Here is a 15,570-nt window from a genome sequence, read left to right on the forward strand (position 1 = left end):
TTTCAATTTGTTCTTGACATTAGAGATAGTCTAGAACCCCGAGGAAGTTTAGAGAGCTAATTTGTTTCTATATAAACAGAAAAAAGCAGAGGTACAGAGAAAACAGCCAAGTCAATTAGCCAAACACCTAAGTATGGCCTTACAAAGGATCGACTGAAGCACAAATTTGCATCAGTACCTTGTGATAATTCATGTGCTTGGTGTGCCAGTCATTCTGTAGCCAGTGCTCTGGGGAATTTTCCTTCACAAAGTCACTTACTCGATTTCTAAAATCATTTGGTTTGAGCAACAGCAACTGGATTATGAAATAACAAACCTGGGCTTCATTCCCTTCATGGCTACGCATGGCCTTTGGAGAAGAACAGAAACATATGAAAATGCTCAACCTGTACAAAAGCAAGGCTCGAAGGAGTCTAAATTTGAGACTTTAAATTGGAATACAGTAAAATCTCATTATTGGAATTTCATTATGTGTCTAGTATAACCCCAAAACAACTGTTCAAATGTTCCCCAAACATATTTGACCTTTCTTGCCTATTTTTGGCTCTCACCTGAGATATCCATCTCTATTTTTTGAAATTTAACCCATCATTCAAGATCCATCACCTAGGTGGATGTGATCTCTCATTGTTGCCTGGCAATATTTTTCCTACATCTCTAACTTATCCTTTTATTTTACTGATTTATAGACTTATCTTAGTTCCCCTACTAGACTATGACATTTATATCTATGCTTTACAGGTAAGAGACTAATGTTAACCAATTAAGCCCCCCAAATATCACCAATATAGTACTTTAAAAAATGTAGCATTTTCCAGCCTGGTTCAGTGCTTAAAATTTGGACAGAAACAGATATCAAAGTCAGGAATGAAAAACACAGGGTGATACTGGGTGGCTATAAGAAACACTCAGTTATGACTATGGCTACCAAAGGGTACAGAAATGGTTACTAGCACTCTGTAAAGAAATTCAGTGACTTTACTATTTCCTACTTCTGGCAGGAGCCTCTGAGAATCAACTCAGAGCATCACAAGGCCAGGACCACAACTGTATTATTTACTTCTGTACCTTCTGTGTATACAACATAGTGATATTTAATACAAACTTACTGAATAAATGAATAAAGAAATTGAGGAATCTCTAGTTCTTTAGGGAACAGACAGCAATGCTCAATTTATAGTATAAATTAACTAAATCCTTAGAAACAATACAGAGTAGATCAGCACAAGATCCAGCAGTCATGCACAATGAGCCAAAAGAAAATGGGACTGTTTGCATAGAAATCTGTTCTTAAGCAAGTGCATTCTTACCAGGCAGAGAATTAATCTGTCCAGTGTAACAATGTTGTACTTCCATACCATGTCATTAAGAATTTCAATGCATTTATTCAGTTGCTGACCCCCAGCTGACGTAGAGAACTCATATACCAGGAAGTCCGCAAAGGTTCTCACGTGGACTACCAAGGCCCTGGCTCCAATTCTCTCTAACACTCTGAAGAAAAGAGAGTCAAAAATAAATTATATTGCTGTGTGGTATAATAGATTGCCAAATGGAATGAAGATCTAGGTTTCTGGCTTACCTGTAGCCAATCTGATTAATATGATCTGTTTCCAGGAGCATTTTCCAGAGAAGACAAAGGAAGAGAGGCGGAGAGCTTTGCATAGAAAAGTAGGTAATGATGTCATTTTCATTGGTCATTGACTTCCACTTCCTATACTCCTCCTCCACATTTTTTTTCAGATTAAAACGACTTTCCTGAGGCACATTATTTTGTTTAAAGAATGCCTAAAAGGAAGACCAGAAGTTTATTTCAATGATTGTAGTAAAAAGGGCACTGCTTTCAGTCAGGAAGCCAGTTCCAGGCTTGACTCTGACACTAATATATTCTAGGTGACCTCAAGCAACTCAGTAATCAAGGCCAGAATTTCTATACTGGGAAAATACTAGATTATATATAAGATTCCTTTCCTAGATTTCCTAAAAAGAAATTCAAACAAGCTTGAATTCAAACTTTCTTCAATCATCTGTTGATACTTCTGCTCATCTTTGGCAGGGGGGGGGGATGTATGTACCCTCTGGTTACATATTTTAGTCTCTATGAGGAAAATCCATTATACAAATCCAGTGATTCTTAGAGTGTGGTCCCCAGACCATCAATTATCAACATTACCTGGCACCTGTAAGAAATGCAAATTCTTGGGCCCCATCCCAGACCTACTGAATCAGAAGTTTCTGCAGCTGGGGCCCAGCAATCTGTAGCTAAACAAGCCCTCTGGGTGATTTTGATAAGTTTGAGAATTACTGTGCTAGCTCTATTAGAAGTTATGAAAAAGTTGTTCATTATGCCTAATATTTTTTTCTGAAAATTAGAAGACAGATGAGGTTTTCCTTTCTCCATATTATAAAAGCCAAGTTCACAGGCTTTCTCTGTGTGATTTAAAAAAAAAAAAAGTCAATGTACATATGTGTATTCTGTGAAGCTCCATTAAACTGCATTTCTCCCCAATCCAGTTCATGAGAGAGAGAATTTTTCAGGTAACATGTTAATTCTCTTAAGATTCTAAAACTGTTAACTAGTAAGATGAAGCCATAATAATTAAAATTTTAGAAACACACCCAGTTCTAGAATAAGACAAAGAACAACTCAAGAGATTTTAGAAGCAACAGCAAAATTTTTTAAAAAAAGAAATAAAAGCTAATTTTTTTTGGATGTCACCACAACGCTCTAGAATTACACTGTAAATGGGAAGAATGGTTTTATATACTGTATATTCAATATGCAATTCAAGACCAAATTACCTGCAGTGGGCCTGGAAAACAACTAAGAGTATGCGAAGCCCAATTATGAGGAGTAAAACTCATGATGGTCTGAAGTATGTCTTTACACCAAGTTCCCTGAATTGAATCAGAGCCTGTAAAAAAATCTAAACATAAACAAACAGATGTAACCCAGGTATGAGAGACCATGGTCACAATTCATAAATGATATCACAGAGAAGGTCACAAATATGTACACTCAGGAATTTCATGGCTGCGCATTCACTGCTTTACTAGTTACAGTCAACTTAGGACCTAAATTCTTTAGTTTATGAATGATTTACATTAGTAAATATGAACATAACTACTGAAGAGACTGCAAAAGACATCTGGAATCTTTTTCTTTTTTTTTTTTTTTTATAAGATTACAGAGCACCAATGATGCAATACTGGTACAGGCCACCAGAGTGTTCATTCATTCACTCTGATAATGAGGTACAGCACTCACTTTACTGAGTCAAGGAAACAGAATTAAGAAAGAACCACAGATATCTTTTCTGGTGGTTGAAACAGCTACTGGAACTCTCTAAATCAAAGAGGTTTACTTATGTAAAATGAGGCAGTTTACATTAATAAATTTGAGGTTGCTAAACTCAGTAACTATTTCTTTAAAACAGTAGATCTCAAAGTGTGGTCTGCAGATTCTGTGGGTATCCAACATCCTTTTGAGGATTCAATGAGATCAAAGCTGTTAAAATAATAATACTAAGATATCACTGGCCTTTTTACTATGTTGGTATGTGCACTGATGGCGCAAAAGCAATGGTGGGTAAAACTACTGGCCATTAGAACAAATCAAACAGTGGCACCAAACTCTTAATAGCTATTGCAATTTTCACCATCATACACTTGCAGTAGGAAAAAAAAGTGCCAGTTTCACTTCAGAATACCCTTGATAAGACACAGGAAAAAGGATTATTTTTTCAGCCTTTAAGTACACCCATTTTTAATATTCTGTTTAATAAAATGGAAGTATGCAAAAGGTTTTCTAGCTATAATACCAAAGCATGATGGGTATTTGAGGAGAAACACTTGTGTGATTGAGTATTGTGTCAAATCAGCTCTTTTTTCCATGAAATTTCAATTTTACTTAAAAGAACATCTGACAGAAAACTACAGTTATCCAGATCTGAGCATTAAGCAGACATTTTCTTGAAAATTAGCAAAGACAGCCTGTCACTTCAAGAACACATGACTGCATCATTTTACCATTTGAACTTTCGAGTGAAAATTAGAAATTTGGAAACTTAAATCCTCTACCACAAGCCTAATCGTTTTCTAAAACTTAAAGACTTTTTCTAATGAAATTTGTAGTGAGATTACAAAATGTAATTTTCTGTACTGTATAATGAAGTATGTCAACATTTACAAGATCTATATAACTCATTAAACCAATGTTTTCCAAAAAACAATTTCATGAAGCTATAAAATATGTATGAATACAAAACCATAAAAGGTACAAAACAGATCAACAAACTGTAATGTAGGAGTAGAGACTTCACTGATAGGACTTTAGATTCCACACTGCAATTAACATTTTAGAAACTATCAATTTTCCAGTTTTGTATAACATCAAAGAATATTCAAATTGGCTAAAAAAGCTATTAAAATACTCTTCCCCTTTCCAACTTCTTATCTGTGTGAGGCCATACTTTCTTTACTTCTGCTAAAATAACATTTGCAATAGAAGAAATGTAGAAGCAAATATGAGAATTCAGCAATGTTCCTTTATATCAGACATTAAGGAAAGATGCAAAAAATGTAAAACAATGGCACCTCTTCTCACTAAAGTTTTGTTTTGGAGAACATAGGGTTTATTTTTCATAAAAAACACATCATTTATGTTAACATGTAACAGGTTTATTACTGTTATTTTAAAATGACTCAAACATTTAAAAAACTTTTACTTAATATGTAACAGAATAAATATCATAGATATAATCTATATAAAGAGAAAATCATTGGAAATTTCAATTATTTTTTTAAGAGTAAAAGTAGTCCTGAGACCAAAAAGCTCAAGAATCATGACTTTAAAATGTTATCAGATGACTGAAAACTGATGTTCAACTTAAAATGATTGTACACAGAAGAACTCAAATTAATGACTGAAATGGTGAAGATATCAAGAAGAATAGTGAAGATATCAGAAGAGCTGGTTTTCTGGGAACAAGTGAGAAGTATCTTTTCAGTGTGTTATCCCCTTAGCAGTCAGCAGTGGCACAGCACACTCTAGCTCATGTGTTTTTGTTGGTGGTAGCTGTATGTTCACGGTACCTGTTACGTGAGTTGCTCTAGCTAAGGTCAGTATCAAGGCGCGGTTGAGTTCTTCTGATTCCGCTGAGAGCACCGTTTTGGGGTCGCTAAGAAAGCGTGTAAACTGCGGCTGCACCTCCGAGCTACCTAATGCTGTTATAAGCCTGAGTGCAGTGCTCTCAACACTGAAAGGTGGGAGAACAAAAAGAATCATGAAAAAGTTAAGTTGCACATAATATCCCAGAATTGCAGAATTAAATCTAATCCTTGGTTAATCACAATGGGAAAATATGCAAACTATAAATTTCCCTTCTTCGATTAAAAAAAAAAAGAACTCATCTTTTGTGTGAGAATGAGTTTTGCTTAATTTGTTTTAAGGACCCGAGGTGTCAAATTATACATCAAAAACCATCTGACAATTTTACACATTTGAAAAAGATAGCTCATAGTGTATAGGACTGAAAATTTTCACTTAGATATACAGCATTTCAAAACTTACATTTAAAAAAATCTGAAATGTATTCTCACTTAGAGCAAAATCAAAATGACATGATAATTTAACCATAATCTGAAATATATAAATCTAGTATAGTAAGGGGCTAAGTTAGAACATAACGTCAAAGGCCTCAGAAGTACTTGCTCTCAGTCCAGAGATCCCCAGGCAAGGACTCAACTATTTCAATAGGTTTCTACTTAAAAAACTGGACTCTACTTCTATTTTGGAGTAGAATACTCCAGAAGCAGAGGAGTTTTATGACACATGAATAAAAATATTACAAGGTAGAGAATTAAGTTCCCCATCTCTAACAAAGTTTCTAATAAATCCAAGGAAAGACAGTCTGTAATGAGCTCACCAGAGATGGAGCTGGTTCTGGTTTGTTTGTGCAACTGCAGCCAAAGTATGAAGGTGACTCAGGAGCTGAACTCTGTAATGAGGCTGAATGTGGTGCATTCGGTAGCTGAACATCTCAAGAAGGGTGTGCAAGATTCCCCAGGCATGAGACTTGAAAACAGTTGGCAGAAGCTGACCTTGAGGAACAAGACAGTTTAAAGCACCAATTAGTAAGAGCTATACATTAATAGATATTTGAAGAAAAGTCACATCGATTAAAGTCCAGGCAAAAATTTGATCATGAACACACACACATACATACATACACACACACACAGATACATATGTACACATATATAGACAGATTTCCCAAATTTTCTCCATAATTTCTATTTTAATTGTACAGAAGAAAATCTGGATCCTAATTAAGAGTGCCAAATTTGCTTTTTTCTCTGGAATTTGACAAATGATACTCAAGTTCATCTGGAAAAATAAAATAAGAGCCAAGATATGGGAAAAAAATTACTCTAACCTTCTTTACTTATTTATTTTTATTTAGTTATCTTGAAAATTATTTTTATAAAGTTAATGTTCCCAGCCTTTTGAAGCATGGGGATCACTGTTTAATATACAAATTGCATCATACCTGCTTTATTACCTCCCCCTGCTAAGAAAGTTTTATTTGACTTCGAATTATCTGGGAAGAGTAACCATGGTTACTTAAAATTAAAGTTATACTGTATTGGTAAAAAGTGAGAATTACAGTAAGTCAGAAAAACACTTCCATATTAGGAAGTATCTATTATTTAGAACTACGTAACAACCAAGACACATTATAAACTATCGTCTGCAATATAGAAAAACTCCTTTGCTATCGCCAGTCAGACTTAGTACTCATTGCTTTCCCAGGGGCAACTCAGCAAAGGAGGCAAATGGGACTGTGGGTTTTTACATGAGTACAGAGACCATGTCTGTCCTGTTCACTGCATCCCAAGCACCTAGCCTGATACCCACCCCTCCCTCTTTTCATTTTACCATAACTTTACCTAAAAAAAATGCAACCCACTCCCTGAATCCTCTGTGGGTCCTTTTTGCTTAATTTTTCTTTTTGCTTTACTTTCCTCTCTAAGACTTATCACCTGACATATTCCATATTTCATCTATTTATTTTTTTGTCTGTCTTCCTCATTAGCAGGTAATCTCTACGATAGCAGTGACTTCTGAACACTGCTGTATCCCTAGCAACTAGAAAAGTGCATGTCCAACTAATGAAAGGGTTAATGGTTATAAACACCAGAAAGTCCTGTCTTACTGATAAATCCTTTGATGCCCAAAGACTCTATTTCCATATAGACCAATAAACGGCTGTAAGTTTCCACTAGGGCTGGAGCCAAGGCCACACTGGATTTTGCATGAGCAAGTTTTATCACTCTGGTAGCAATGCTGTGGATAAGGCTAAGAAAAAACAAAAAGGAAAGAAAATAAAAATCCATACTTTTGACATAAATACAAGGATTACTCTACTTACAGGGAATTTGGTACAAATCTGAGCTTAAGTATATGAAGTGAATCAGCTCTGTTTTAGTCATTTAGGTTGTGCAGGACACACAGCAGTGATGCACTGTACAACTTGAGACTGATGCTGGTTTCCATGGTGCTTTCAACATGCGTCAGGATCCCTCTGCTCATAGAAAAGCAACATTTTGGGACAACTCACAAGAACATGCTTGAATGGTTTTAGTCTTTTTTTCTTTTTCAAATATGTTAAATAAAACCATTAAAGAGATTATTTAACTTTTGCTACAGAATTACTTAGTAAGTCACTGCTAAGACCCAAATGTTAGGTTCTAACAGGGCTTTCCTCAGTTTCGTCACATATGCCAGTAAAGTGCATGTTTAACTCCATCACAATGTTTACCATTTGAAAAAGAGCATGGATTTTCTAGAACCGATACCCCACCTGGAGGCTCACACGGGCATTCTTTTTGACTATGCAGTGTTCAACGTTTGAGCCAATATTTAACAGCTGAAAGTCTAGAAATAAAAGTCTGGATCTCTAGCCCTTACCCCAAAACTCAGACAAACTAGCTGCACTACTGTGCATTCGTACATTACAGAAATTAGCCAAAGGGGCAGCACCGTGCATTGAGCCCCACGCACTCCAGTCAGCCTCAGGCCCCGCTAACCTTGCAGCTTCCATGCACACTGTAATCTGACTCGCCTTCGCATAGCACCAGCCTCGCTCATTCATATTACAGGCCTGGCTCCAAGGGGCACTTGAGGTTCTAGACTCACACCCAACACAGCCTTTTCCGTCTTTTAGAAACCATAATGTCAATTCTAAAAGCGCCCCTATCCAGAAGCAATACAGGACCAGTGTTACAGCTCTGGCAACGCAGGACACAGCAATTCTACTTCTGGTGAATTATTTAATAAAAATGAAATCATGGATAGATGCAAGATAGCCAGACAATCTTCATGGCCATCTTTATAACACTGAGACGTTGCAAATAACCTCAGTGTTCAACAATGTGGAACTGGCTAGATAATCATATATAGCCACACAAAAGACTTCTTTGTACTAATTAAAATAGATGTTTCTGAAGAGCACTGAATCTAAGGTGTTAACATAGATAAATAAATAAATAAATAAAAAGGTGTTTAATACATTACCATGAAACCAAAGGTGGTTATAAAATAGTACTGTAGTTAAGAACACATTTTGTAAAAGCAAACCAAAAAGCCCCTATAAATTCATATATTTACACACAGAAAAAAGTTTCAGAACGTGTGTGTGTGTGTGTGTGTGTGTATGTGTATATATATACACAATTTTACAACGCTTACTTCTCACGGAGGGACTGTATCAATTATTTTCTTTGGATTTATTTGTCTATCCTAGAATACCTATAATAAACGATGTCATTTTTGTAATAAGATAAACCTAAATTTTAAAAAATGTACTTGACCATAAAATACACACACAATCATCAAATCAAGTCTATACTTCGCTGATATCAACTCCCTGACATCAGGCCAAATAAAGAGAAAGAACATACCTCATTTTGGCATGAACCGTCAGTGAATCTAGGAGGTTCATTGGTAAGGGAGTAATAGATCCTGAAGCCAAACAGCTCGTTCCAGGAAGAGGTATCCTCATAATTCCATTTCCATAAATAGTTTCTACCAGAGCCCCCATGGGTAATGTAAAACATTCTGAATTTGTAGAGTATGCATTACAGAGCAGGGCGATCTTATAGTCATTCATCTGTAAACTCTTATTTCTAAGACTCTGCTGTAGGAACCTAAAATTTCAAGTTCCATAAACAGAAAAAAATACAAATAATTTCCAGAAAGGTAACTGCACTTTAAAACAGTTTAATTTCATGAAACTATATATTAATACTATATTCCTATAGGTATTATAGTTTCTGCCCAAAATAGAGTGTTAACACATATAAAAGTTTGAGAAGCATTTCAGAAAGAACTTAAGTAAGTATAAGTTAACAATTAATGGCTATTTAACCATTAAGTATGTACTACATGTACAGCATTAAGATTCAGATGATGAAGAAATAACTCACAGATCCATGAACTAGGCTTCTATTATCTATTTGCTTAAGTACACACTAAATCTTCACTACAGATATCGCTAAGAAGAGATAGTTTAGAGGTGTCTCATAAAACGAAAGCCAAATAAAGCGTGAAGTCTGACTACCCTACAGTCTTCTATGAAGAGATCTGGCAGTCCATTTTAGAAGTTCTAGGTGGGAAGTTCACCTATTCCTAACACTCCTGACTGAAATCCAGTCCTATCTTAAAAAGGGAATCTTCTTTGAGTAATCACAGCTTTGGAAATGATGTGAGGGAACAAGCCAGCCAGATCAGCTCAATCAATCCTGGCAGCCCAGGGAGTGAATGACATCTCAGTCAGATCAAGCGCAAATCCCAAATACTTAAGAAATTTTGAAACATTTTCACACACTTTTGGAAATTAAGTATTTTAACTGAAGTAAAACATGTAAAAGCAAAGATTAGACCTGAAAATTTGAAAATATGTACATATATATATATATGTGTGTGTGTGTGTGTGTACGTATGTATCTCCATGTACTGATAAACAGGATTGGTTAATCTTCTAGTTGTTTTCTGATGCTGGTATTGATCAGTTTCTCTTGGTTATGACATACACATTAACTACTTACCCTTACCTCTAGTGGGTGTGGGAAGATTTACATACTTTACATAAATAGACCAATATTAGTTTATACCATACTGTTTATTAAATTTAAAAAAACAGTCAAGCTAAAGTAACTTACTCATGATGAAGCTTTAGGGAATGAGGTATTGGAATCTGTAGCTTGGAGTTGTCATTTTGGGCTTTTCTATTGAGGTGAATCCAAATGCAGGTCATTGCAAAGGCATGAGTTGACTGGGGTTTGTTAATGTCGGGAACTGGGATAAACTGGGATAAAAAACAACAATTTGCATGTTATAAGAAAGAGAAGAATTAACTAGTTATATGTATTTTAGTAATCATTTCTGATATATCTTTTTTTAAAATATCCTGTATTCAAATATTCAACTCCAATTGTTCTTTGACTATTCAACAACACAAATCAGAAGGTCTAACAACTATCAAATATTGAAACTACTGCAAGATTGTTCTCACTTGCCAAGAAAATAACAGAAATCCACAGGTGCTTAGTCAAGCTTTTCCTACTGCCACAAAGCATTCACAATCAATTAAATTTTTATTCTTTAAAAATTAAATGCAGCATTATGAAATCTTATTGAATATGGTAAATATGAATACAGCATTTTCTAAAAGTCACATATATGCTTTTCAAAAACATAAAATTTAAAAAATATGCAATCTAAATGAGTAGCACCAAACATATTGTACATTGATGGATGAAATGGCATGGATATCTGGAATTTGCTTTAAAACTGTCCAGCATTAACAAAAAACGAGGAAGAAAGATGAAGTAAGAATATTTATTGGTGATGGGTACATGGGAGTTTATTTTCTATTTACTCTACATTTTTTGTGCATTTTAAAATTTCCATAATAAAATGTCTCTAAAAAACGTCAATCATCAATATATACCATATTTTATTCAAACACCTCAAATAATAAAACATTAGGAGGACACACTCAACTAGCAAACAACCAAAAAAAGATACTAACAGATACTGATGTTATTTGATCATTCAACACGTATAGATTAAAAACAGTTTCATGCTTTTTAAAATTATAAACCTCCTTAGAATGTGTTGAAATAGTTTGCCATATTAGATACTCAATTGTGTTTTAAGATAAACTTCAGAAATAATCTAGCTCAATTTCTTCATTTTACATATGAGTAAACTAATGTCAAGAGAGACAATGTCCATCCCATGATCACAAAACTGGGGAAAGAACCAGGCCTCCAGCTTCCAAGTTCATGGCTCTTTTCACAAAACCACAGTAAAATCCTTAAACATAAATTGGACGTAATTCTAATCACACTCTAATCACACTGTTAACTATTTAACCAAACTTACTTCTTTTTCTGGGTACAGAAGGTCAAAGAGCTTCATGACAGGAAGAAAATCAGCGAGTGCATTTTTCTGAATACTTCCAGAAATGAATTGCAAGAGAACCCACATCAGATGATCTCTGCCTTTAATCAGTCCTCGCCCTGCTAACTGTAAAAGATCTTTAAATACACATCTACACAGCCAGTTAAAGAAACAGATATATTAAAGTTTAAAGAAAAAGGAGAGAGAGAGAGAAACCATGCTCTCAGAAAGTTAGCATCAAATTTTGGCATTTACTAATTACTTTGCCTCTACTCAAGGCACACCAAGTAAAGCCTTTTAAATTATTTTAATATTATATATGTTTTCTCCTTGACCTCCAAAACAACTATGCATATCAAAAGTTAAATGTTTTAGAACATAATTAAGTTGATTATGTGTGCAAGTTTAATATGGGAATATTAAAAATATCTCATCAAAACACATACCAAAAGGATTAATTTTTTTTAATATTTTTATTTCTCAGGGACTGGTTATCAAAAATGCTTTTCCTGGTTTCCTGTAGATTATAACATAAATTAGTGATAGTGATGGGGCTGGTGGTAAGTGGTGGTTGAAAGGATTTTAACAACTCTTCTGAAAGAATTTCCCCCAAATAATCCAGGCTGCAGAGATGGTATAGACAAAACAACACTTATTTTACTGCCATTCAGTGTGTCTAAAGTCCTATGCCTAAAACCAACCCTCCCCACGAAATTACTCTTCCACTTGGATTCCCTGTTTTGGATTCATTGTCCTACTCTTTTATTCACTGCCAAAGTAGAAAGCAGTGAGTGATCCTAGACTCCTGGTCTGTCACCTACTGTCACCAAGTCCTACTCATCCCTCAGCATACCTGGTTTCTGGCTCCTCCTTTCCGTCCTGGTTTAGGCCTGCAGCATCTCTCACCCAGATCACTGCAGTAGTTCCCTTACTAGCTTCCTTGATTCTGATTTTGGCTCCATCCATCTCTACTTCACTGTCTTCCTGCATGTCCTCATTAACAGTAATTTTTCCAACTCGTATATGATGATGTCATTCTCTTCCTCATTTGCCTCTCAAAGTAAATTTAACTCCTTAGAACAAACACATGGCCATATAAAGTTCTCCACAACTGGTCCTGCCTTTCTGCTTTCCTCATCTCACCAATACTTTCCCCTTTATATTTTTCTTTTCAATTATCACACATTTCTGTCCCTTTCCAAATGATGATCTTATTGCTGTGGAAATACATTCTATCCTTTCCTCTTGGCAAATTTCTACTTGTCTTTCAAATACTAATTTCAAGACTTGTTGCTAAAGCCACTCCTGATGTCTTTATAGGCACTATTCTCTTTCATTTCTATTGCAAGGAAACATGCTTCCATTACGTGAAATATTACATTATAATCAAATTATTTATACCTTTATCTTCCCACTAGTAAGGAGCTCTTTGAGGGTACTATACTAGGGCATTTTCATTTTGTATCCCCTGGTCCCTGCACTGTGAATATGTAAAATGAATAACTGAAACCAGTTTTCACAGTGACAAGAAAGTGAAAAGTTAAGAAACCATAAAAGCACTGAACAAAACAGAAATCAGAGCTTGGAACTTCTGTTCACTAGGCAATGTCCATGCCAGTCTAAGACATAATCAACAGGAAAGGTGGCTCTGACAAAGAGTTTGGCACTTACCTTCTGATGAAGAGAAAGGACCATATGTGGAAAACTTGCAAACTGGAAAAGCACAAAGAAAATGAGCTGACTCGAGAGATGCTGCCACAGCAGTTGGCTTGTTCCCCCATCATCAAACTTCTCCTCGGTCTCGGATCGCTCCATGGCGTAAACCACCAGATCCACCAACTGGTCCTCCAGCACAGGGCAGCGCTGCTTGTGCTGTAGGGCAGAGATTAAATACAGTATTCCAAAAGCCTCCCGGTTAGTTTCAGAAGTTACCAGATAATGGGCATTAATTGTAACAAGAGGCTGAGAAGCATGGAATGAAGTTGAACTTAGAAAGTTAAGGTTAGATTTAGTCTATTAAAGCTGCATCATGTTACATTATCATAGAGGATGAGTTTCATAAAAAATTACTTTTCAGGTCTCATACAAAACAGATTTCCCATTAACTTTTGACTTTATACTACAGACATCATTGTTGCAAGTTGACAAAGGGAACTACACGGTAGAAACTTTTGTTATTTATTTTTTGAAAAAAGACAATGTAAAAAGCATATGAAATGGAGCTTAGAGTATTGATTTTGCAATCTAATTAAAAATATGAAAATCCTGGATTTCTAGGAATCAAATATTGTGACAGGAGAGCAGACAAAGCAGTGCGTGAATCTATTCATTTAAGAGTAATCTCCACAAGTCTACACTAACTTTATATACAGAGGTGTATCTAAATAAATGCCAGATTACTCAATGTCTATTTTTCAATATGTGGTATTGACCTGACACTGAAATGGAAACTTCCTCTACCAAAAAAAATAAATTGATCTCAAAGTTAAATCTCTGCTCTTCCCTCTGAAGACAAACATAATGCAGCTTTAATTTTAAATTAGACTATTTTGAAATCTAAAATAAGAAAATAATTGAGTTTAAACACTAAAAATGAAAATGCAACTTCCCTTTCTAGAGGCAAAAAGATTTTTATGTTTTTTAAAGTGATTTAAAAAAATACACTTTTACCAAAAGAAATATGTTGAGCCATATTTTAAGCCATTTTCATATTTTTAATAAAATATGTCATATGACTTAATAGCCAGGCAGTTGGAAGCCCTTCTAGTGAAAATACTAATATAGATGCTTTCCCTCTAAACTTTAGATGTGATTATCAGTCTTTTGCCATGAAAAAGGGATATGATTTCTTTAAATTTAGGGAAAAAATGCAAAATGGGGACGAATTTGGAAAAAAACAAAACATAATGAATAGCATCCCCTCTTTTGCATGCTTTTTGCCAGCTCCAAACTTATAAAGCTCCAATATAGCTGCACTTTCTTAAAGCATGCAAATAGAACAAACATCTATCCAGAACAGTAAGCATCAATGGTTGTTTCATATTTTTTCCAAAAAACACAATGCCATGATCACAGTTCAACCACATTACAGGTTTACAAAAAGAGCAATAGTAACACCACCAGTTGAGACTACGGTACTTTTCCTCCAAATGTAGTTATCATTATGAAGCAGAGCAAAGTGCAACAGACAACACTACAAACTATTTCTTAAGTCAGCATGCAAAACTACTGTGTACAGGGCTTGAAATTCACTAGTTCTGCCAACCACCAACAACCTAAGGAATGTGTCAGACAACACAAATTTAGAGTGAGATCATTCAAAGTATACAAGAGTCAGAAAAATTTGTGAAAAGAAGTAAAGCCAGGATTTCCAGTAGGAATTTTTCATTAGTGATGGGAATTTGCTTCTAGTTTGGAAACTAACCAATTTGTCATCTATTGCTCCATCCATGATGGTCTTCCATCAGTCTGCTTCAGGAAAAAAGAATAAACTAAATAAAATTGGTTTTTAGCACCTGAGTCATTTTTGAGTCTCCCTTTTTAGTATTAGCTATTTGTTTTAAAGAACTGGATTTTTACCTACATTTTTTTCACAGTGTAGTGATGGTCATACAGTTAGTGATTTAAAGAGGAAAACCAAACATATAAAGATTTTTGGCAAAGTAAGAACAAATAGGAAATTAACAGTTAAAGCTGATGATCTTTCAATACATATCATGACTCCAGATTACCCTCAAATTTTCTGTTAAGAATTAAATCAGTCAGGAATTTCTATGGCACCAAATGCTCTGGTTAGTTTGAGGGTAGCAGAATGTCTACCAGAATTAACTCTAGTATATTTCCCAGGTGTTTTTGGTTAAAGCCAAGGATATTTCTCAAACCAAGTTTAGGGATAGCTTAAACATGTTCCTTTTTTAATTGTCAATTTTAAAGATACACACACACAGAAAAAGGGACAAGAAAAAAGTCTGGAATATGAAATGATCTCTGCTGCTAACTACTTTAGAACAAGTTTTGCTTTCATTTTCAATTGCTAAAAGATAAGACATTAAGACTCTCCACCACATAAATTATTTTACAAAGTGGAACAAGTTAAATTTTTT

The 15,570-nt window shown here is 35.0% G+C and overlaps 1 protein-coding gene across 2 annotated transcripts in view; it reads right to left on the reverse strand.

Moving 5' to 3' along the window:
- MED23 (mediator complex subunit 23) overlaps positions 1 to 15,570 on the reverse strand; it is a 37,929-nt gene that overhangs the window by 9,593 nt on the left and 12,766 nt on the right. For both annotated transcript variants that reach the window (XM_006200055.4, XM_006200054.4), the window contains 11 exons: positions 13,139 to 13,339; positions 11,450 to 11,593; positions 10,222 to 10,367; positions 8,962 to 9,207; positions 7,215 to 7,357; positions 5,925 to 6,099; positions 5,092 to 5,255; positions 2,800 to 2,924; positions 1,580 to 1,785; positions 1,311 to 1,491; positions 179 to 349 (listed from right to left, as the gene is read on the reverse strand). In XM_006200055.4, the coding sequence (XP_006200117.1) occupies positions 179 to 349; positions 1,311 to 1,491; positions 1,580 to 1,785; positions 2,800 to 2,924; positions 5,092 to 5,255; positions 5,925 to 6,099; positions 7,215 to 7,357; positions 8,962 to 9,207; positions 10,222 to 10,367; positions 11,450 to 11,593; positions 13,139 to 13,339 (1,902 nt within the window). The remainder of the gene's footprint in view (positions 1 to 178; positions 350 to 1,310; positions 1,492 to 1,579; positions 1,786 to 2,799; positions 2,925 to 5,091; positions 5,256 to 5,924; positions 6,100 to 7,214; positions 7,358 to 8,961; positions 9,208 to 10,221; positions 10,368 to 11,449; positions 11,594 to 13,138; positions 13,340 to 15,570) is intronic.

The sequence above is a fragment of the Vicugna pacos genome, chromosome 8 (assembly GCF_048564905.1).
Source record: "Vicugna pacos chromosome 8, VicPac4, whole genome shotgun sequence".
NCBI lineage: Eukaryota > Metazoa > Chordata > Mammalia > Artiodactyla > Camelidae > Vicugna > Vicugna pacos.